Raw genomic sequence first — 21,541 nt, 5'->3', positions numbered from 1 at the left:
TCTCTCTCTTATTTATAATTTCATCGGGCACGCGAACGGCGTTCCCGATGGGAGTAGCCCCGAGGCTACAGCCAAGGACTTGTCCTTGGTTGTAGGCTCCACGCCTTATGCCGCTATATTTTCTTTCTCTCCCGAAGTTTTATAATTTCTCGGGTGCGCGAACAGCGCTCCCGATGGGAGTAGTCCCCGAGGCTATGAACAAATATTTGTATTTGATCATAGGCTCATGCCATTTCTATTTTGTCTTTCTTGATCTTTTCATTTTTCCAAAGTAGCCCCCGAGCATTTGATCAAAAACTTGTATTTGATCAAAGGCTCTCCGATATTTTTCATGTCGCCTTTTTATGCCGCTGTTGAGTCGAATTTTTCTTTCTGACAAGGTGACGTTATTGCTGATGATAGCCACGATTGCAAATCCGAAAATGGCGAGAAGTTTTCTCCCACTGCCTTGCGGGCCCAAATTATCCATTATCTTGACACGTCGTGTAGGTGGGGGACACACGTCCTCCGCTTTTCCGGCGCACGTACCGTAACTTCTCCAGTGTTAAAATACTTTTTTACCCTTGTTTCCAAGTGGTTATCATCTGTCACACTTTTTTTCCATCCAACGGTCCGCCGCTTCACCGCACCTCTATATAAGATCTCCTTCTTCTTCCTCGAGCACTTCCGCTCGCGCCGCTCTCCTGCTCTTCTTTGCAAAACCTCCGCCTGCGCCCCACAACTTCCTGAGCTCATCTTCTCCAAGCTGCATTCCTGCGCCATTGGTGATGCCACCGCGTCGGTTGATCAAGCGCAGCACGCCTGAATCGTCAATGGCTGCCGTAGATCTGGGAAGTGCGGAGTGGGAAAGGTCCAAAATTTCGTCTCAGGACATCAATCTCTTGAAGAAGCTAGGGATTAGCAAGAAGCCCAAAGCGCTGTGCTTCCCTAGTGAAGAGAGCTACCCCACCCCTCCAATGGGGTATCGGGTAAGTTTCGTCGACCATCTCATCCGTGGTCTTTCCGCCCCCATTCATCCTTTTCTCCGTGGATTGCTTTTTGTTTATGGTCTCCAACTTCACCACCTCACGCCCAACTCAATCCTCCATATCTCCATTTTCATCACCCTCTGTGAGGCCTTCCTTGGCGTCCAGCCTAACTGGGCGCTATGGAAGCGCATTTTCCTTTGTCGCCGCAATGGTTCTCCCAATGTCGCCTATAATATAGGCGGCGTTGTTATTTCTGTTCGCCCCACAGTCGATTACTTCGACGTCAAACTCCCTGACTCAGTTCAAGGGTGGCGCAAGAAGTGGCTGTACATCCATGAGGAAAACAATGGATGTGTTGAAGACAATATTCCCACAGACGGCGCCAATTGACAAGGTATTAACTTGTCAATGCCTACGGATTGTAGACTAGGGTTTAGTTGGATGTAGAGGGCAAGTAGATCTCGAAGGTTTCAGCCGAAAAGTACTCGATGAATATGAAAGCTAGGGTTTGAGAAACAATGATTCGATGCCTTCTGTGTCCCTCGACTCCCCCTTGTATAGGAGGCGGAGCCGAGGGATTCGTATTGTACAAGTTACAGAGTCCGGGAAGGTTTCTAACTCCTCCCGCAAGATTACAAATAATGCTTCCTATTACAACTCTAGCTTTCCTTAACAATATCTTGGGCTTCCGAATCTTCTTATTCTTCGGGTATTGGGCCTTCAGTAAACTCCGGGTACCATCATCGGCAGGCCCATTGGGGATGCCTATGTCATTTAGCGCCTCCTTCCGCCCACCACCGTGGCCGTCGCATCCTGCTCCGTCCGATCTCCGCTCACCCTCCGCGCCGCCAGCCTCTCCCAGACGCGCTCCTGCCGTCAGCCGCCATGGCCGTCGCATCTTCATCCCCCAGCCATGACCGCTCGCCCCGCCATTCGCCGTGCGCGCTCGCCCCACTGACGCCCCGCCCCGCGCGAGCTACTCGTCGAGCTCGCCCGCCTCTGCCCGCCGACAGGAGTGGGGAGTCGAGGCCGCGGGAGAGAGACAGAGAGGAGACAAGAGGGCGGCGGCTCGGAGCGAGAAGGCGGAGTGGAGGCCGCGGGAGGAGACGCCTCAGATATTTTTGCCAATCAAGATCTAGGTTTTCACAGCGGGACATGTGTGCGACGTGCACCTGATCGTTAAGCTGGTTCGCTGGCTGAAACACTGGCCCTACATGTAAACGGGCCCAGCTGTCATTGACCTATTCAAACAAGCACGAAGTGAACAAAAAATTACCATATCCGACGGCTGTCGTGAAAAGTGGGGTTGCAAATTTACTGTGTCAACCGGATTGGACGAACAGGATTCATTTGCCCCTCTCAGATGGCTTGGTTGGCTGGGTAGTGTTGGAACATTTATAGGAAGAATTCCCCTAAGAACAATCCTTTTCAAATTATTCAGTTCCAAGTACTCGCATTTCCATTTGCATGTACTCGCTGTTTTTACAGTCTCCAATTTACATGATGTACCACTTAGCTACGTTTGTTACCCAAACACAACACAAGCATCTCAACATTATCAATTATATCTAGAGATATTGTAATGTGTAAATATTTTTTTAAGAAATTATTGTGAACCGGAGGAAGTATTATCATTTGATTTGACAGCCTATGGGTTCAATAATGTGTACTACCTCTGGATTTATTTAATTGACGCTAATCACATGCTAATGATATGCATGACCATGCTTCCCTTCGCATCGATTAAATTCGACCGAAGGGAGTAGCAGCAAAGCAAACAAGAGGCGCCGTGGATGCGCAGATGCACGGGCAAAGCGACGCACAATCACGCATTGCACGATGCCATGATCCATGGTCACAATCTGAAGGCCAAAGAATTTCAGCAATCCCAGCAACAATTTTATTTTTGACGAAATCACCTAGCTGCCAGTGCTGCTAGCTATCATCGCCCTTGAGCTTCCTGACCTTGTCGAGGAACGCCTGCCGGCCGGGGAACGGGCTCCCTCCCTCGCCGCCTTTCCCCGGCGGTACAGCCCTCTCGCGAAGCACGTCGCCGCTGCGGCTGCCCCTGCCCAGCCCCAGGATGTCCTTCTTCGCCGCCGCTCCAATGCGGGCCTTCCTCGGCGTCCCCAGAGCGCCGGGGCTCACCCCGAGAATGCCCATCTTGGCCGTCCTCACCTGCTCATCCCTCCTCATCCGCATCCGCTCCCTCCTCTCGTCCCTCTTCCCCTTCGGCCCGTCCCCGTCCGAGTCAGCCGCCGCACCGCTGTCGAACAGGGCGCCGCCGCTGCTCTGGGTCCGGTCGGCCTTTCTTGGGATGCGGCCGCCGTAGGAGGTGCCGAGGAGGCGATAGTCGAGGCGGCTCCATCCGTCCTCGTCGGAGAGGTCCCAGCCGAATCGCTCGGCCATCTCCTGGAGCGGCCCGTCGCTGCCGTCCTGGGCGTCGTCGTAGACGTAGTCGTACTTGGAGTCGCCGCGGAGGAAGCGGTGCGCGTGCTCCCACTCGGCGCGGTCGACGTAGACGGGGTCGTCCAGCACGTCCCGCGCCAGCCGCGCCCAGGGCGCCGTGTCCCCGTAGTCGAGCTCCGCCACGACCCACCGGAGGTAGGCAGGCGGCAGTGTGCCCAGCATCTGGCCCTTGTGCTTGCCGAAGTCGATCACGCGGTCCCTCGCCGGGCGCGAGGACGCTCCCGGCGGACCGGCGCCGGCGCCAGTGGCTCGGAGAGGCCGGAGGAGCCGGACCGGTTTGGGCAGCGTGGCGGTGGAGCTGCGAGGGAGAAGGGGCACCGCCCGAAGTGTGGGGTTCGGTGGCGCTGGGGAGAAAAGGCAGGGTCGTGCGGCGGCGAGCGGGAGCATCGTGTGCTTGTGGCGGCCGGAGAGCGGGCGGGGAGAGTCGCCTTCGGTGATTGATTATCCACTCGCTGGCCCAGTAGCAATACTGGTACAAAGGGGCCAAAAAGCCCACTCTCGACATGTGGCGTTTCCACTCGCCTGTCGTGTTTCTGGTGGCAAAACCTATACACCGACCAGGTCGGTGGCTACCGGCCACCGCACACCCCCTGGTCCGGTATGGGCCAGGCCCATTTGTGCCTGTTAGCCCGTAGCAGTTCGTTTTTCGTTTTTCTTTTTTCTTTTCTGGTTTCTTTTTCTGTTTTCTTTTCTTTTTTCTTTTTTCTGTTTTCGGTCTTGTTTATATTTTTTCAGAGTCGAAAATTTTAATTTTTAAAAATTAATCAAATTGAGAAAATGTTTAAATTTAAAAATGTTCAAATTTGAAAACCATTCAAATTTGAAAACCGTTCAAATTAAAAAAACCGTTCAAATTTGAAAAACCGTTCAAATATAAAATTTGTTCGAATTCGAAAGTTGTTCTAATATAAAAATCATTCAAATTCGAAAATTGTTCAAATATAAAATTTGTTCAAATTCGGAAATTGTTCATAGAAAAAATACATTTTTGTTCAAATTTGAAAATGTTCAAATCTAAAAAATGTTCAGATTTTTAAAAAGTGATTTTTTAGTGATTTTTTTAATTTAAAAAATATTTAATTTTGACAAATGTTCAGATTTTAAAGAAACAACAAAAAACAAAAAACAAAAAAGAAACAAGAAAAAACGACTTACCTGATGTTGGGCTGTGGCCCAATTAGTAACCCGGGAGGCGCGCGGGGAGTGCGGCAGCCCCATCGACACCGATCAGATCGGTGGACAGCATCTCCCGTTTCTGGTTTCCTCAAAAAAAAAGTCATGTAGCGGGGCTACTGATTTGGGCCAAAAATGTCACGGGCCTACTAACGTGGGCATAACCCGTCGGGTTACCTCCTCCGGTCTAACAGGAGCCCATGTGAATCACTGCAACTCATGATGGACCAACACGTCGGTTGCAGCGGTGAGAATAAGGATGGAGGCGGATTCTTGACGGGCAAGGCAATACGGTGTCGTTTAAAGATAAGATATATTAGATCTTATTTTAATATTGTTGAATCCATGTAGAACCCTCGGGACATGGCCTCCTATATAAAGGGCAGGTGAGGGACTACTGGAGGGACCTACACACAATCTCGCATACAGTAAACCCTAGAAACCTTACATATCGGTGAGACCACCACCACGCAGTTTATCGGCCATCCCATTGTAACTTTTTTCATCAATAATCAAGATTAGACAAGCAGGAGTAAGAGTTTTGCCTCACCGAGAGCCCCAAACCTAGGTAAATCTCGCCTTTTGTTTATTTGGTATCCGATGTCTCGTGCTAACCTGCAGGATTCCATCAATCCTAAGCCCCTCATGGTGGGCATTGCCGAGGAGCCCCCTCGACACCGTCGGCCGGCGAACTCGAGCTATGACAGCCTTGCTCATTCATACTCGTTCATCGTCAGCCCCGTGCAACTTCAGGCCACCGCGTGCCCTTAGCCACCGCCACCTGGAATGGGTTAATCAGGTCGGGACGCCTCCCTTTCCCTCAAGCATGCGTGGTCTTCGCGCTAGGTCTGCCCACCAACGTCGTAGCCATGATCAGGCAGAGATTGAGAATGGAGAGGGGAAAGCAGAGACATGATTTCCGGGTATGGTTCCAAAGGTAGGAGACAAGAGTCACGACCAAAGAAGAGGAGATGGGGACGAGCTGCTGGATTAGATTAGATTTGATTCGGTACAATTGCATAACGTTCTTTAGTAAGTTAGATTTGATTTGATGATGTTATTAACGCCCTGGTATTTGGTTATTGATTGAATGCCGCTGCGGGAGACGAGGGGAACATGGACGATGTATCAGGAAAACTGATCGAGCGGTTCAAATGGATTAGATGTTTGAGGTGGACGGTGCAGATGCTCTAAATGTTTGACACCAAACATTTTTTATAACGTACGGACATCAAAATATAATAGTAGTAGTAATAATAATAATAAATTTTGTATATATATATTATATATAAAGATAATAGTAATATAATAAATAATAAATATAAAGATAATAAAGAAAACAAGGTTTCTTGCGAAATTTTCGTCCAACTTAAGCTACCCCTAGATTTACCCACCCGGTTAACGAAAATAAAGGTTCGCCGATCGTCGGTTTCCTGTATAGGCGACGCGAGTATCACTAGTAGAAAATGGATATTTCGTCCAGCCTTTTTATCCCGGCCCAGTCTGGAGCCGGGACAAATGGTCAGGACACGTCGCTCCGAAACACGGCACCCTTTTGTCCCGGTGCTTCATGGGCCTTTAGTCCCGGTTGGTGACTCAAATCGGGACTAAAGGGTCTGCGCCTGCTGGCCTCCCTTTAGTCCCAGCTCGTGTCACCAACCGGGACTAAAGGCCACCTTTACTCCATGAGCCGGGACTAAAGTCAAACCTTTCGTTACCACGTGGAAACCGATTCATCTCGCTATTACTGATTGCATCGCCGCCGGCGCCATTGATCCCTGTTTGAAAGAACATTTCCCACCCTTTTGGGTTTTGTGTGTTTGATGTCAACACTAGGTATATATTTATGTGTGTTGATGTAGACAGGTACAAGATTTCAAGATATATACTTGGCTGGGGGCATGGTATGTCTGTCCTGAAGTTTCTGCAGGTTTTTCTTTTCTGGCGGAAGTTCCGGCCCCAGCTGGCGGAACTTCCGCCCTGATGCTTCATGTAGTGGCTCCTCAGCGCCGTTCTCTTTGAAGTTTTTGATTGCTGGCCGGAAGTTCCGGCAAAGAAGGGCGGAAGTTCCGGTCAGCGGAACTTCCGCCAAACTTCCGGGCAAGTTCCGGAAACATCGCAATTGTGGCTCAGTATGTCCAGTAAGGTTTTCTCGCAATTCCGGAACTTGGCCGGAACTTGGCCAGAACTTCCGGTCTGCCCTAGTTCCGCCCCAATCTCTTTCTGACCAGCTCGTCTGTCGCGGAAACATCCTGCCGGAAGTTCCGGTCCTCTTGGCCGGTACTTCCGGTGCCAGCCGGAACTTCCGGCCCTCCTGGCCGGATCTTCCGGTGTTACTGAAAAACGTCCTAACGGTCAGATCTGAGAGCTCCAATCATATAAATAGCTCTCTTCTCCAATGGGACAAGTTGCTCAATCATTTCACAAAAATCTGCCAAGCTTCATCACCATTAGAGCCACCTCAAGAACTCAAGATTTGCAAGATCTCCTTCCTCCTCCAACCAAAGCTCTTGATCTTTGGAGATTCGAAGGAGAAGACACCGATCTACATCCTCACCTAAGCGATTTACATTTCCCCCTCATTTGTTTGAGGGCCCTCTTGCTAGTGTTCCTCTTTGGATCCCTAGTTGATTTGTGTTGATGTATTGTTGTTGATTGTTGTGTTGTTACAGATTTGGGAGCCTCCAATTCGGTTGTGGATGTGTGCCCCAAGAACTTTGTAAAGGCCCGGTTTCCGCCTCAAGGAAATCCCTTAGTGGAAGTGGGCTAGGCCTTCGTGGTGTTGCTCACAGGAGATCTCGAGTGAAGCCTTCGTGGCCGTTGGTTTGGCTTTCGTAGCAACCACACTCCTCCAAACGTAGACGTACCTTCTTGCAAAGGAAGGGAACTACGGGAATCATCTCCGTGTCATCGCGTGCTCCACTCTCGGTTACCTCTATCCTATTCTATCTCCTATATATTGCGTAGCTATATCTTGCTTAGTTGGTAACCTTGTCATATAGGTAAATTCACTTAGTTGCATATCTAGAGAATTTACCTTTGTGTCAAGCCTAAATTGAAAAAGAACTAAAATTTGGTTAGCACCTATTCACCCCCCTCTAGGTGCGGCATACGATCCTTTCAATTGGTATCAGAGCCTCGGCTCTTATTTCGGGCTTAACCGCCTAAGAGTATGCCGGACGATGAGCCTGCGGAAGGGGCCGCTAAGATGGTCTCCATGGATGATTTCAATTCGTTGAGGTCCTCCATGGAAGCTCAAATGGAAAGCATGAGAAAAATGATTTCCGAGCTTTTGACTCCGGTCCCTCCCATGGCTCCTACCGTAGAGGTAAAGGACACAGGTGGGTTAGAAGAGGGAGATGGTTCGGCATTACCCTCCTCTACCAAACCCGTGGATGGTGATAACTTAAACACTATCAAATCTCCCATTGCATCTCCTAGGGGAACTAGTGGAGGTGAGAGCTACAATCGAGTGGCTCCGCCTTTCCTATCTCCCGATATACCGGTTCTCCATCCTCATATAAACATTCGGGGCGACCCACCTAAGTTTTCCGTTAAAGATTTCGATACTTGGCAATTTGAGTTTCGCTCTCATGTTCGCAGTGCTTCCAATGAACTTTGGAGAATCATCGTGGAAGGCTTCAAGCCCTACAACCCCGACAAGTTGACTAGAAGAGAAGCGGTTGATAGTCAACTCAATAACACTGCCTTGCACATGATTCAAACTAGTGTGGGGACAAAGGAATTGTCTCGTGTCCGGAATTTCACCACCGCCAAGGAAGCTTGGGATGGTTTGGCCGCTAGTTGCATTGGAAGTGATAGCATGAGAAGGAACAAGTATAATGCTCTTCGGAATCAAGCCGAAGGTTTCTTGAGGCTACCAGATGAAGATCATGAAGCCATGTATGAAAGACTTCTCACCGTTGCCGTTGCTTTCCGGAATGTGGGTGCCACTCACATCAATGACTTGGATCAAGGATAAGTACATTGATTGCATGATTCCGTTTGAACCCATTGATGTCAAGACTCTTGTTGGGAGAGAATGTTTTTCCTCCCTCACTTCTCAACAAGCCGTGCACGAGATGCAAGCTCTCAAGGTGCTTGAGCAAAACTCTCATGATTCTCGCAATCGAGCTCTTGGGATGTCAAAAGGGTCCAACCTTGCCTTGGCGGTCAACTCCGTGGAAGATGTGAACCCTCAAGAATCATATACGGCATCTTGGAGTATGTCCTATCCGGAAGACTTGGAACTCCACTACAACGATCACATGGCCTTCCATGCAAAATCTTTTTGGGTTGATCCTTCCAAGGACAAGGAAGACAACATCAAGAAAAACAACAAAAGTGGGTTCACTAGCATGGGTCCAAGAACAAGATCATGCTACAACTGTGATGACAAGCGTCATTTCATCGCCGAATGCCCCTATGAGAATAGGGAGACTCATGGTGGAAGGCTCATTCCCAAGGACAAGAGCAAAGACTCGAAGGGCAAGTATTCAAAGGCCCCCAACAAGAAATTCTATAACAAGAGCAAGAAGGGCAAGAGGCCCTCAAGGATTGTGCTAGTGACTAAGGAAGAATATTCTTTCGATGAAGTTGAAAGTTGTAGTGATGATGAAGAAGAAGAAAGCTCAAAGGAAGTGGCCGCCATTGTCACTACCAACATTCCCTCTTCATCTCTCTTTGAATCCCCCAATGAGAATCCTCATATCAAGAATGCACATTGCTTCATGGCAAGGTCCACCTTGGACACATCTATTGTGCTATCAACTCAAGAAGAATATACCTCCGGAGATGATGATGTTGATGATGAAGAAGATGCCTCAAATGGATTAGTTGCTCTTGCCTCCCTCTCCACTAACTCTTCATCACCAAGTGAATCCCCCAATGAGGTCATTCATGTGGAGGAAGAAAGTTGCCTCATGGCTAAATCTTCGGAGGTATCATCTCCTAACCCCTCTATGCCTAACATATCAAATGATCTAGGGGTTGATCTTGCTAGTCTAAAAGTGAAACAAGAATTGCTAGAGTTTGATGAGTTCATTCTTAACTTACAAGGTAACACTAAAAAGCATGTTTCAAATCTCATGGTTCGTATGGCTCAACTAAATGATACTCTTGAGAAAAAATGTCAAATAGAGAGAGAAGATTCTCTTGAAATTCATGCTCTTAAAAATGCTCTTGAGGAGAGTCAAGAAACTATAGCTTCTCTTGAAGAGAGGCTAGAAAATCTTGAAGAGCCTCAAGATAAAATTAACAAGCTCACTAAAGCTAGAGATCTTGCTAGAGCTAAGACTAAAGTGCTTTTAAAGGAAAATGCCAAATTTGGTGTTGATCATGAGAAACTTGTGAAAGATCTAGATGAACTAGACAAGGCACACAAAGCCTTGAAGAGTGAATACTCTCTCCTCTCCAAGTCTTATGAGCAACTTAAAATTAGGCTTGCTTCATATGACATACCTAGTACCTCTACTCCTTCATGTGATCATGCAAATATTATTGAGGAAAATGCTAGGTTGAAGGATGAACTTGCTAAGGCCTCCTCTCCCCAAAGTAAACTTAGATGATATTTTGAGTAAGCAAAGATCAAACAATGGGAAGGAGGGCCTTGGTTATAATGCCAAGGCAAAGAAGGCAAACAAGCAAAAGGTCAAGCCCGCACAAGAGAAGAAGAAAGCTATCACTAATGGTGAAGCCCCCAAAGGGCAAAACCATTAATGATGATGATGCGGGAATTGCTAACCCTCACTATGTTCTATTTAAACATTATTATGGTGATGTTTATGCCAAATATGTTGGCCCATATGATGGTTATGTTGCTTGGTCTATTTGGGTCCCAAAAACCCTTGTTGCTAACAAAAGAGGACCCATTGAGAAATGGGTACCTAAATCCAAGAATTGATCTCATGTAGGACTATGCCGCCGGAGGTTCAAAATGGGTACTTGATAGTGGATGTACAAGTCATATGACCGGCGGCAAGAACCTCATCAAGGAGTTGAGGCCCAACATAAACAATATCACCGTCTCCTTTGGCGATAATTCTACATCCGAGGTATTGGGTTTTGGCAAGGTTGTGGTTGCACACAACATTACTCTTGTGGATGTCATGCTTGTCAAAACCCTTGGTTACAATTTACTTTCCGTTTCCGCCCTTGGCAAGATGGGTTTCGCCGTCTTTATTGATAATGATATTGTGGTCCTCTTGTGGAGCAAGACTCCAAAAGTCGCTTTCGTTGGGTATCGCGAACACAACTTGTATGTGGTGGACTTTTCGGGGAACACCACGACAAGTGCGATTTGCCTATTCGGAAAGGCGGATGTGGGTTGGTTGTGGCATCGCCGCTTGGCCCATGTCAACATGAGAACTTTGCAAAGTCTTCACAAGGGGAACCATATTGTGGGACTAATGCAAAATGTGTCTTTTGCCAAAGATTGTGTTTGTAGGGCTTGTGTTGAAGGCAAAATGCATGACTCTCCGCATCCAAGCAAGACTATCATCCCTTCCAAGAGGATCTTGGAGCTCCTTCATGTGGATCTCTTTGGTCCCGTTTCTCATGCAAGTCTTGGTGCGAAGAAACATTGCTTGGTGATTGTTGATGACTACTCAAGATACACTTGGGTCTACTTTCTCAAGACGAAAGATGAGACTCAACAAATATTCATTGACTTTGCTATCGAGGTGCAACGCCAACACAACCTCCTCATTATGGCAATAAGAAGTGACAACGGCTCCGAGTTCAAGAACTATACACTCAATGATTTTCTTAGTGATGAGGGGATTCGTCATCAATATTCCGCTGCTTACACCCCTCAACAAAATGGTGTTGCGGAGAGGAAGAACCGGACTCTTATGGATATGGCAAGATCTATGATGACGGAGTATAAATCCCGCTATAATTTTTGGGCCGAAGCCATCTCCACCGCTTGCCACTCTTCTAACCGGCTCTATCTCCGCAAGGGCTTGAACAAGACTCCATATGAAATACTCACCGGGAACAAGCCTAATATCTCATACTTCAAGGTGTTCGGGTGTAAGTGTTTCTACAAAATCAAAGGAGTTCGTTTATCTAAATTTGCCCCTAAAGCTTTGGAGGGTATATTTATTGGTTACGGTGCCGAATCTCACACTTATAGAGTCTTTGATGTATCCTCCGGGATTATCATCGAATCTTGTAGTGTGAGGTTCGAAGAAAATGATGGCTCCCAAGTGGGGCAAGTTGATGTATGTGCAGGTGATGAAATACCTCAAGATGCCATAGTAAGAATGGGTGTGGGATTTTTCCGCCCCATTGAGGGACACGGTGTGGCGTCTCGGGAAGGACTATGCTCTACCACGGTGGAGCCCTCATCTTCTCAACATCAACAAACCCCATCTAGTGAAGCAAATGATGCACCAACCCAAGAACAAGAACAAGACCCTCCCTCTTGTGTGCAAGATCAAGGACAAGATCAACCAAGAATTCATGATGGCTCCGACGAGTATCCATTTGATATTTGCTACTCACCAAATGATGTCCAAGATCAAGCACATGATGTTGAGCACTCTCAAGAAATTGAGGATGCTCATGTTGAAGGTCAAGACGGGGACCCAAATGATCAAGTTGATCAAGTGATACCTCCAAGGCCAAGAAGAACCAAGGAGGAGATCGAGGCCCGTCGTCTAGCTAGAAGAGAAAGGAATCTTGAAATTCGTGAACACACTCATGACAAGGTCCTTGGTGATTTAAGGGCAAGTGTTTCCACAAGAAGGCAATTGGCTAACTTTAGCAATCATCATTCTTATATCTCCTTAGTGGAACCCAAGAAAGTATTTGAAGCCCTTGAAGATTCGGATTGCTTGGAAGCTATGCACGAGGAACTCAACAACTTCAAGCGCAACAAAGTGTGGACCTTAGTAGAGAAGCCAAAGGGGTGCCGCAATGTTATAGGCACTAAATGGATTTTCAAGAACAAGCAAGATGAGTTTGGAAATGTTGTGAGGAACAAGGCAAGATTGGTGGCTCAAGGGTTCTCTCAAGTTGAGGGAATTGACTTTGGAGAAACCTATGCTCCCGTGGCTCGCCTTGAGTCCATCCGTATCCTTCTTGCTTATGCATCGCATCATAACTTTAAGTTACAACAAATGGATGTGAAAAGTGCATTTCTTAATGGTCCTTTGCATGAAGAGGTTTATGTTAAGCAACCCCGGGGTTTGAGGATCTCAACTTTCCTAACCATGTCTATAAGCTTGATAAAGCACTTTATGGTCTCAAACAAGCTCCTAAAGCTTGGTACGAGCACCTTAAGGAATTGTTGATAGACCGTGGATTTGATGTTGGGCTAATCGATCCCACTCTTTTTACTAAGAGGGTCCATGGGGAGCTTTTCATTTGCCAATTATATGTTGATGATATTATCTTTGGCTCTACTAACAAAGCTTTCAATGATGAATTTTCAAAGCTTATGACCGATAGGTTTGAGATGTCTATGATGGGAGAGATGAAGTTCTTTCTTGGTTTTGAGATCAAGCAATTGAGAGAAGGGACCTTCATCAATCAAGCAAAATATCTCCAAGACATGCTCAAGAGGTTCAAGATGATTGAGATAAAGGGTGTGGCCAGTCCTATGGTTACCAAATGTCATCTTGCACTAGATCCCAATGGTAAAGAGGTGGATCAAAAGGTATATCGCTCCATGATTGGATCCTTACTTTACCTTTGTGCATCTAGACCGGACATAGTGTTGAGTGTTGGTGTGTGTGCAAGGTATCAAGCTTCTCCTAAGGATAGCCACATGATGGCTCTCAAAAGAATCTTTCGATATTTGGTTGATACCCCAAGATATGGTATTTGGTACCCCAAAGGCTCAAGTTTTATTCTTAATGGATACACCGATGCGGATTGGGTGGGAGACAAGGATGATAGGAAATCAACTTCCGGGGCTTGCCAATTCCTTGGTAGGTCCTTGGTGTGTTGGTCTTCTAAGAAGCAAAATTGTATATCTCTCTCCACCGCCGAAGCCGAATATGTTGCCGCCGCAAGTGGATGCACTCAATTGTTATGGATGAGGCAAACTTTAAAGGAATACGGTGTCATTTGTGACAAAGTGCCTCTATTATGTGACAATGAAAGTGCCATCAAGATTGCCTATAATCCGGTGCAACATTCAAGAACGAAGCATATTGAGATCCGGAATCATTTCACTAGGGATCATGTTGCCCGTGGTGATATTGAGCTTATCTATGTTCCTACCAAAGATCAACTTGCCAATATATTCACGAAGCCTCTTGATGAAGCAAGGTTTTGCTTTTTGAGGAATGAGCTAAATATCATTGATTCAAGGAGTATAACTTGACCATCTTGCAAACACACCTTTGTCTCAAAACTTTATTTGGTTTAGATGTGGGCATGGAAATAGGGGGAGTGCGGTTTAAATTATTGAGCTATCCCTCCCCCATAATGCCAACATTAAGAAATCATTCTCGTTATATCTTATGTTGATATGTGAGCTTCAATGATGAGTAGTGGTTTGGACCCAAGATATATCTTCGCGGTGCCATGCCATAACACTCATATATGGTGGCCTAGGCCACCACACTCTTCTTTGTGAAGAGTTGGAGTAATTTGGATCTTAATTGGTTTTTATTTGACATCTCCGTGTTTTTATGGGAAATCGCTCATTTTTGGCCTTCATTTGCATTATTTGTAAAAATGAGTGATCATGTACCATCTTACAGTTTGGATCATCTGTCCTAAGCCTATCACATCTAAGCCATATCTTCTTCCTACTCCGAGTGCACCAATTCCCTGTCAAAATCCAGTTCTGGCTCTGTTTTTCTGCTTCACCGGAAGTTCCGGTCGTTCGGACCGGTACTTCCGGCTGGATCCTTCCTGCCAGCATCTGCCCGCTGAGTCGCTGATCTGTCCATGCGATTTTTGTGGGACCGGAAGTTCCAGCTCCAACGAGCGGAACTTCCGCCCTTACGTTTTTCCCTCTTAACTGGCCGAGGACGGGGGGGGGGGGCAGTTTCTGCCCCCCACTTTTCCCCCACATCAGATCGGCTCGTGTTCTTCTCCTCCCTGTGGCGGCTGCATCTTCTCCGGCCAGATCTTCTCCCTCCGGCGACCTCCGCCGGATCGGCTCCGTGGATTGGCATCCCCTCCCTCTCCTCCACCATGGATCCTCCCGGTTTGTGCCTTTTCCCTCTCTATGTGTGGGTAGACCTCACTAGATGAACTATAGGGCATACTCTAGGTTAAGCTTTGGTAGAATCTCTCTAGATGCCGATTCTTTGCTAGATCTTGCATAGGATGTTGATGTACTGCAGTTCACAACGCCATTGTCACGAATCTGGTGGGAAATCTTGCTGTCCTCGAACAGCCGGAAGTTCCGGCCGCACGCGCCGGAACTTCTGCCAGGGGCGGAACTTCCGCCGGTTCCCACCGGAACTTCCGGCCTGGCCTGTTTTCTGCTATGTCTTCGATATTCTGAGAAGGATCTGGTTTTGACCTCCTTGTTTGTGTGCACTCATTTATCTTTCCTATCCTCATGATTGTATCCCAGGTGGCTCCAAGAAGAGAGGCAAGAGTCATGTGGATGAGTTTGAAGAAGAAGTTGAGCGCACTCGACCGTCCAAGCTCACGGCTCGTCAACAATCCGCTCAAAGGCATAAGTCACCCGCAGTTCGTGGCAAGAATATTCATGTATCGGTGAAGAGCATGCAGTATCTTGAGTACAAGGAGCTCCGGGATGTGAACCCTTACCTCATCACTCGGAACAATAGGGTTGGGGATAAGCGCTTCCACAATAAGACTCAAGAGGAGATCTTCTATGAGGTCTATGTGCCCTTCAAGAAGGGAGTAGCCCCTCAACACGCCATTGACACCCCAAGATGGCCGCCACAAGATACTTTGAAGAAGCCTATGCTATGTGTGGTGAGTTTGGGCTCTATCCCATTATGGAGCTCAACAAGGACTTTGACATTGGGTTGATTCAACAATTCTATGCCACCGTTCACTTTGAACAAGATGAAGCTAGAACTTTCCGGTGGATGACTAATGAAACCCTCCTTGAGGCTAACTTGGCAAGCTTTGGAAATGCTCTTGGATACCCTCGCTTTCCGAGCGTGGATGCAAATGGTTGGAGGTGTCATGATAGTTCATTTGCTCAAACCAAGGAAGTCTTGGAACACCTCTATATCAAAGGTTGGGGTATTCCGGGCAAGAGTGCGGATCTTCTCCCTACTTGGGACATCATGCTTCGTGTCTACCGGGAAACAATTGGACCCAAGGGTGGCAACCTTGATGAGTTGCATTTATATGAAGTGGATCTTACGGCAAACTCCTTTGCTAAGAAGGGCACCGGTGAGAGGCTTGATGTGATGGACTACATCTACAATGAGATGTGGTCATGTGTGATGGAGAAAAAGCTTCCCTCATTTGCTCCTTACATTATGAAGCTCATTGAAGACACTTGGGTTGCTACTTGTCAGACTACTCTTCTCCACTCTATTCCTCTCAACATCACATCTCATGAAGTGAAGGTTCTTAGGGTCAAGCGCCACAACTCGCCCATAGAAGATGTTCCCCCATGGATGAGAAGCCACCTAGCCGGGCTTCTAAGCTTGCTCGCCGCATGCGACGGATCTTTTGTCTCACCTCGGCTGTCAATCACCGTCGTATCGCGCAGCATGCCGAGGCCAAGAAGTCTCGGATTCGTCAGAAGAGCATTATGAGGGCTCTCGATGTGGACGTGTCTCCTCCCGGATCCGAGGAGAATATCACTCCGGAGGCTGAGTGGGTTTCTCAGCATGGTGTTCCTCTCCGTCCTGATGGTCTCGAGATCGAGTCTCCTCCTCACACTCCACCCTACCCCGACGCTCCATCGGATCTTCCTCCCAGCTAGGCTAACGCCGAACCTTGGGACGTGTAGTTTCTCCTGTCCCTTTTTGGTGCCTTGGTGCCAAAGGGGGAGAGTGAGACCTTATTAGGTTGCTCTCCGTTGGGTATTTGCACGGGGGAGTCGTGTTGGCTTTGATTTTTATCGCTTGTGATTCCATTTATCTTTGTGGTGTCGAACTATGTTCTTAGCTTTTATGTGGTTTGTGAACCTTATCTATGTGTATGGAACCTTATCGTTGTGTATGGTAAACTCCGGATGTGAGTCTTCTATGGTTATCTATGTGTGCATGATCTATTTATCTATATGCTTATCACTATGTTGTATTGCTAACCCATGGAAGACGGATGCAAGATATAGGGGAGCTTCTTATGTATCAATGCTCATAAATAGGGGGAGCTCCTTGATACGTCTCAAACGTATCTATAATTTCTTATGTTCCATGCTACTTTATTGATGATACTCACATGTTTTATACACATTATATGTCATATTTATGCGTTTTCCGGAACTAACATATTGACGAGATGCCGAAGGGCCGCTGTCGTTGTTTCGCTTGTTTTTGGTTCCGTAAATCCTAGTAAGGAAATATTCTCGGAATCGGACGAAATCAATGCCCAGAGCATCCTATTTTTCCACGAAGCTTCCAAAACACCCGAGAGCCACCGGAGGGGAGCCCCGGTGGGCCCGGATGATAGGGCGGCGCGGCCGGGGCCCGGGCCGCGCCCCCTGTTGTGTCATCGCCCCGTCGGCCCTCCGACTCCGCCTCTTCGCCTATTTAAAGGTCCCCGACCTAAAACTTCGATACGGAAAAACCACGCGTACGAGAAACCTTCCAAAGCCGCCGCCATCGCGAAGCCAAGATCCGGGGGACAGGAGTCTCTCGTTCCGCACGCCGCCGGACGGGGAAGTGCCCCCGGAAGGCTTCTCCATCAACACCACCGCCATCTTCATCAACGCTGCTATCTCCCATGAGGAGGGAGTAGTTCTCCATCAAGGCTCGGGGCTGTACCGGTAGCTATGTAGTTAATCTCTCTCTCCTATGTACTTCAATACAACGATCTCATGAGCTGCCTTACATGATTGAGATCCATATGATGAGCTTGTAATCTAGATGTCGTTATGCTATTCAAGTGGATTTTACTTATGTGATCTCCGGAGACTCCTTGTTCCACGTGTGTAAAGGTGACGATGTGTGCACCGTGTGGGTCTCTTAGGCTATATTTCACGAATACTTATTCACCGAGTTATGATTTGAGTTGGATGTCTCTATGAAATTGTGGTGTGTTAGTACCTCCTGTGAATGCTCATAGTGACGAGCGTGGGGTGTTCATTAGTACTTGGGAATACATCTTTAAGGTTTGCCTACATGATGAATTAGTGTTCGTTATCTTGCCAAAGAGTAATTCGCAGTAGCATAGTGAAGTGCTTATATTTATATTCAATTATGATTACAATGTTGAGAGTGTCCACTAGTGAAAGTATGATCCCTAGGCCTTGTTTCCAAATACTGCAATCACTGTTTATTTACTGTTCTGCTACATGTTCGATTACTGCATCTTTACTTCCTGCAATATTACTACCATCAACTGCACGCCACTAAGCTATTTTCTGCCGCCATTACTACTGCTCATATTCATTCATACCACTTGTATTTCACTATCTCTTCGCCGAACTAGTGCACCTATACATCTGACAAGTGTATTAGGTGTGTTGGGGACACAAGAGACTTCTTGTATCGTGATTGCAGGGTTGCTTGAGAGGGATATCTTTGACCTCTTCCTCCCCGAGTTCGATAAACCTTGGGTGATCCACTTAAGGCAAAACTTGCTGCTGTTCTACAAACCTCTCGCTCTTGGAGGCCCAACACCGTCTACAAGAATAGAAGCACCCGTAGACGAGCAAGCACTTTTCCGGCGCCGTTGCCGGGGAGGAAAGGTAAAAGGCACTCATACTCCGGTCCCAGGTAAAGTACTTTTCTGTTGCCGTTGTGTGTGTGCTCGAAGCTATTTCCTTTAGATCCTGCAATTGCATCTTTTTGTTTCTTGTTTTACACTAGTTAGGCATAATGGAAAACAACAAAAATATGAGAGATCTTTATGAACTTTATCTTGAATTAGGACATGATGTGTTTGAAGAGAGAATTAAAAAACCCATGGAACTTTATATGCATGCTAATGGGAATGTTATTAATATGAATGCTTTGAACACTATTGTTGCTAATGCTATGGAAAATTCTAAGCTTGGGGAGGTCGGTTTTGATGAAAATGGTCTCTTTAGTCCTCCGGGTATTGAGGAGAAAGTTTATGTTGATTATGATATGTCTCCCATATATGATGATTATAATGATAGTGGTCTTTTGGTGCCGCCTACTATGGAGGATAAGTTTAATTATGATTACAATATGCCTCCTATATTTGATGATGAGAATAATAATGATAGCTACTTTGTTGAATTTGCTCCCACTACAACTAATAAAATTGATTATGCTTATGTGGAGAGTAATGATACTTTTATGCATGTGAATAAGAATGCTTTATGTGATACTTATATTGTTGAGTTTGTTCATGATGCCACTGGAAATTATTATGAGAGAGGAAAATATGGTTGTAGAAGTTTTCATGTTACTAAAACACCTCTCTTTTTGCTGAAAATCTTGAAGCTGCACTTGTTTTATCTTTCTATGTTTGTTGCATTATGCTTCATGAATTTGTTTATTTACAAGATTCCTATGCATAGGAAGCATGTTAGGCTTAAATGTGTTTTGAATTTGCTTCTTGATGCTCTCTTTTGCTTCAACTCTTATTTCTTGCAAGTGCATCATTAAAACTGCTGAGCCCATCTTAATGGCTATAAAGAAAGAACTTCTTGGGAGATAACCCATGTGTTTATTTTACTACAGTACTTTTGTTTTATATTTGAGTCTTGGAAGTTGTTACTACTGTAGCAACCTCTCCTTATCTTATTTTATTGCATTGTTGTGCCAAGTAAGGTCTTTGATAGTAAAGTTAATACTAGATTTGGATTATCGCGCGAAACGCATTTCTTCTCTGTCACGAATTTGGGCAGGGTTCTCTGTAGGTAACTCAGAAAAATCTGCCAATTTACGTGCGTGATCCTCAGATATGTACGCAACTTTCATTCAATTTGGGAATTTTCATTTGAGCAAGTCTGGTGCCTCTTTAAAATTAGTCTTTACGGACTATTCTGTTTTGACAGATTCTGCCTTTTATTTCGCATTGCCTCTTTTGCTGTGTTGGATGGATTTCTTTGTTCCATTAACCTCCAGTAGCTTTGTGCAATGTCCAGAAGTGTTAAGAATGATTGTGTCACCTCTGAACATGTGAATTTTTGATTATGCACTAACCCTTTAATGAGTTTGTTTTAAGTTTGGTGTGGAGGAAGTTTTCAAGGGTCAAGAGAGGAGGATGATATACTATGATCAAGAAGAGTGAAGAGTCTAAGCTTGGGGATGCCCCCGTGGTTCATCCCTGCATATTTTAAGAAGACTCAAGCATCTAAGCTTGGGGATGCCCAAGGCATCCCCTTCTTCATCGACAACTTATCAGGTCACCTCTAGTGAAACTATATTTTTATTCCGTCACATCTTATGTACTTTACTTGGAGCGTCTTTATGTTCTTGTTTTTGTTTTGTTTGAATAAAATTGGATCCTAGAATTCATTGTGTGGGAGAGAGACAAGCTCCGCTGTTGCATATGAACACATGTGTTCTTAGTTCTATCTTTAATGTTCATGGCGGAGTTGAAAACCGTTTCGTTAATTGCTATTTGGTTGGAAACAGAAAATGCTTCATGTGGTAAATGGTATAATGTCTTGAATAATGTGATACTTGGCAATTGTTGTGCTCATATAGATCATGTTTAAGCTCTTGCATCATGTACCTTGTACTCATTAATGAATAACTACATAGAGCTTGTTAAAATTTGGTTTGCATGATTGATCTCTAGAGTCTAGATATTTTCTGGTTAAGGTGTTTGAACAACAAGGAGACAATGTAAAGTCTTATAATGGTTACAATATGTTCATATGTAAGCTTTGCTGCACCATTTTATACTTGAGTTTGCTTCAAACAACCTTGCTAGCCTAAGCCTTGTATTGAGAGGAATTCTTCTCGTTCATCCAAATCCTTGAGCCAAAAACTATGCCATTTGTGTCCACCATACCTACCTACTACATGGTATTTCTCTGTCATTCCAAAGTAAATTGCTTGAGTGCTACCTTTAAAATTCTATTCTTTGTCTTTGCAATATAGCTCATGGGAAAATAGCCTTAAAAACTATTGTGGTGAAGAATATGTAGCTATGTATCTTATTTCTTATAAGTTGCTTGTTGAGCGGTAACCATGTTTCTGGGGACGCCATCAACTCTTTTACCTTTGTTGAATATCATGTGAGTTGCTATGCATGTTCGTCTTGTCTGAAGTAAGGGCAATTTTCATAATCAAATGGTTTGAGTATGCATATTGTTAGAGAAGAACATTGGGCCGCTAACTAAAGCCATGAATCATGGTGGAAGTTTCAGTTTGGACAATTAATCCTCAATCTCTTATGAGTATATTATTTGTTGTTGAATGCTTATGCATTAAAGAGGAGTCCATTATCTGTTGTCTATGTTGTCCCGGTATGGATGTCTAAGTTGAGAATAATCAAAAGCGAGAAATCCAATGCGAACTTTCTCCTTAGACCTTTGTACGAGCGGCATAGAGGTACCCCTTTGTGACACTTGGTTGAAACATATGTTATGCAATGATAATCCATGTTAATCCAAGCTAATTAGGACAAGGTGCGAGCACTATTAGTATACTATGCATGAGGCTTGCAACTTATAAGATATCTTATACATAACACATATGCTTTATTACTACCGTTGACAAAATTGTTTCTTGTTTTCAAAATGAAAAGCTCTAGCACAAATATAGTAATCAATGCTTCCCTCTCGCGAAGGGCCAATCTTCTACTTTATTGTTGAGTCAGCTTACCTATTCTTTCTATCCCGAAGCAAACACTTGTGTCAAGCTGTGTGCATTGATTCT

General features: G+C 45.6%; 1 protein-coding gene across 1 annotated transcript; it reads right to left on the bottom strand.

Moving 5' to 3' along the window:
• Positions 1-2,772: 2,772 nt before the first annotated feature.
• On the bottom strand, positions 2,773-3,824 carry LOC124695418. The gene has a single exon (XM_047228271.1). It carries the CDS (start codon positions 3,822-3,824, stop codon positions 2,904-2,906), a length of 921 nt encoding a protein of 306 aa, XP_047084227.1. The 3' UTR covers positions 2,773-2,903.
• Positions 3,825-21,541: the final 17,717 nt, after the last annotated feature.

Source organism: Lolium rigidum, chromosome 3 (assembly GCF_022539505.1).
Source record: "Lolium rigidum isolate FL_2022 chromosome 3, APGP_CSIRO_Lrig_0.1, whole genome shotgun sequence".
NCBI classification, from domain to species: Eukaryota; Viridiplantae; Streptophyta; class Magnoliopsida; order Poales; family Poaceae; genus Lolium; species Lolium rigidum.
Note: the sequence above shows the minus strand (reverse complement) of the source record. Positions and strands in the feature narration are given on the sequence as shown.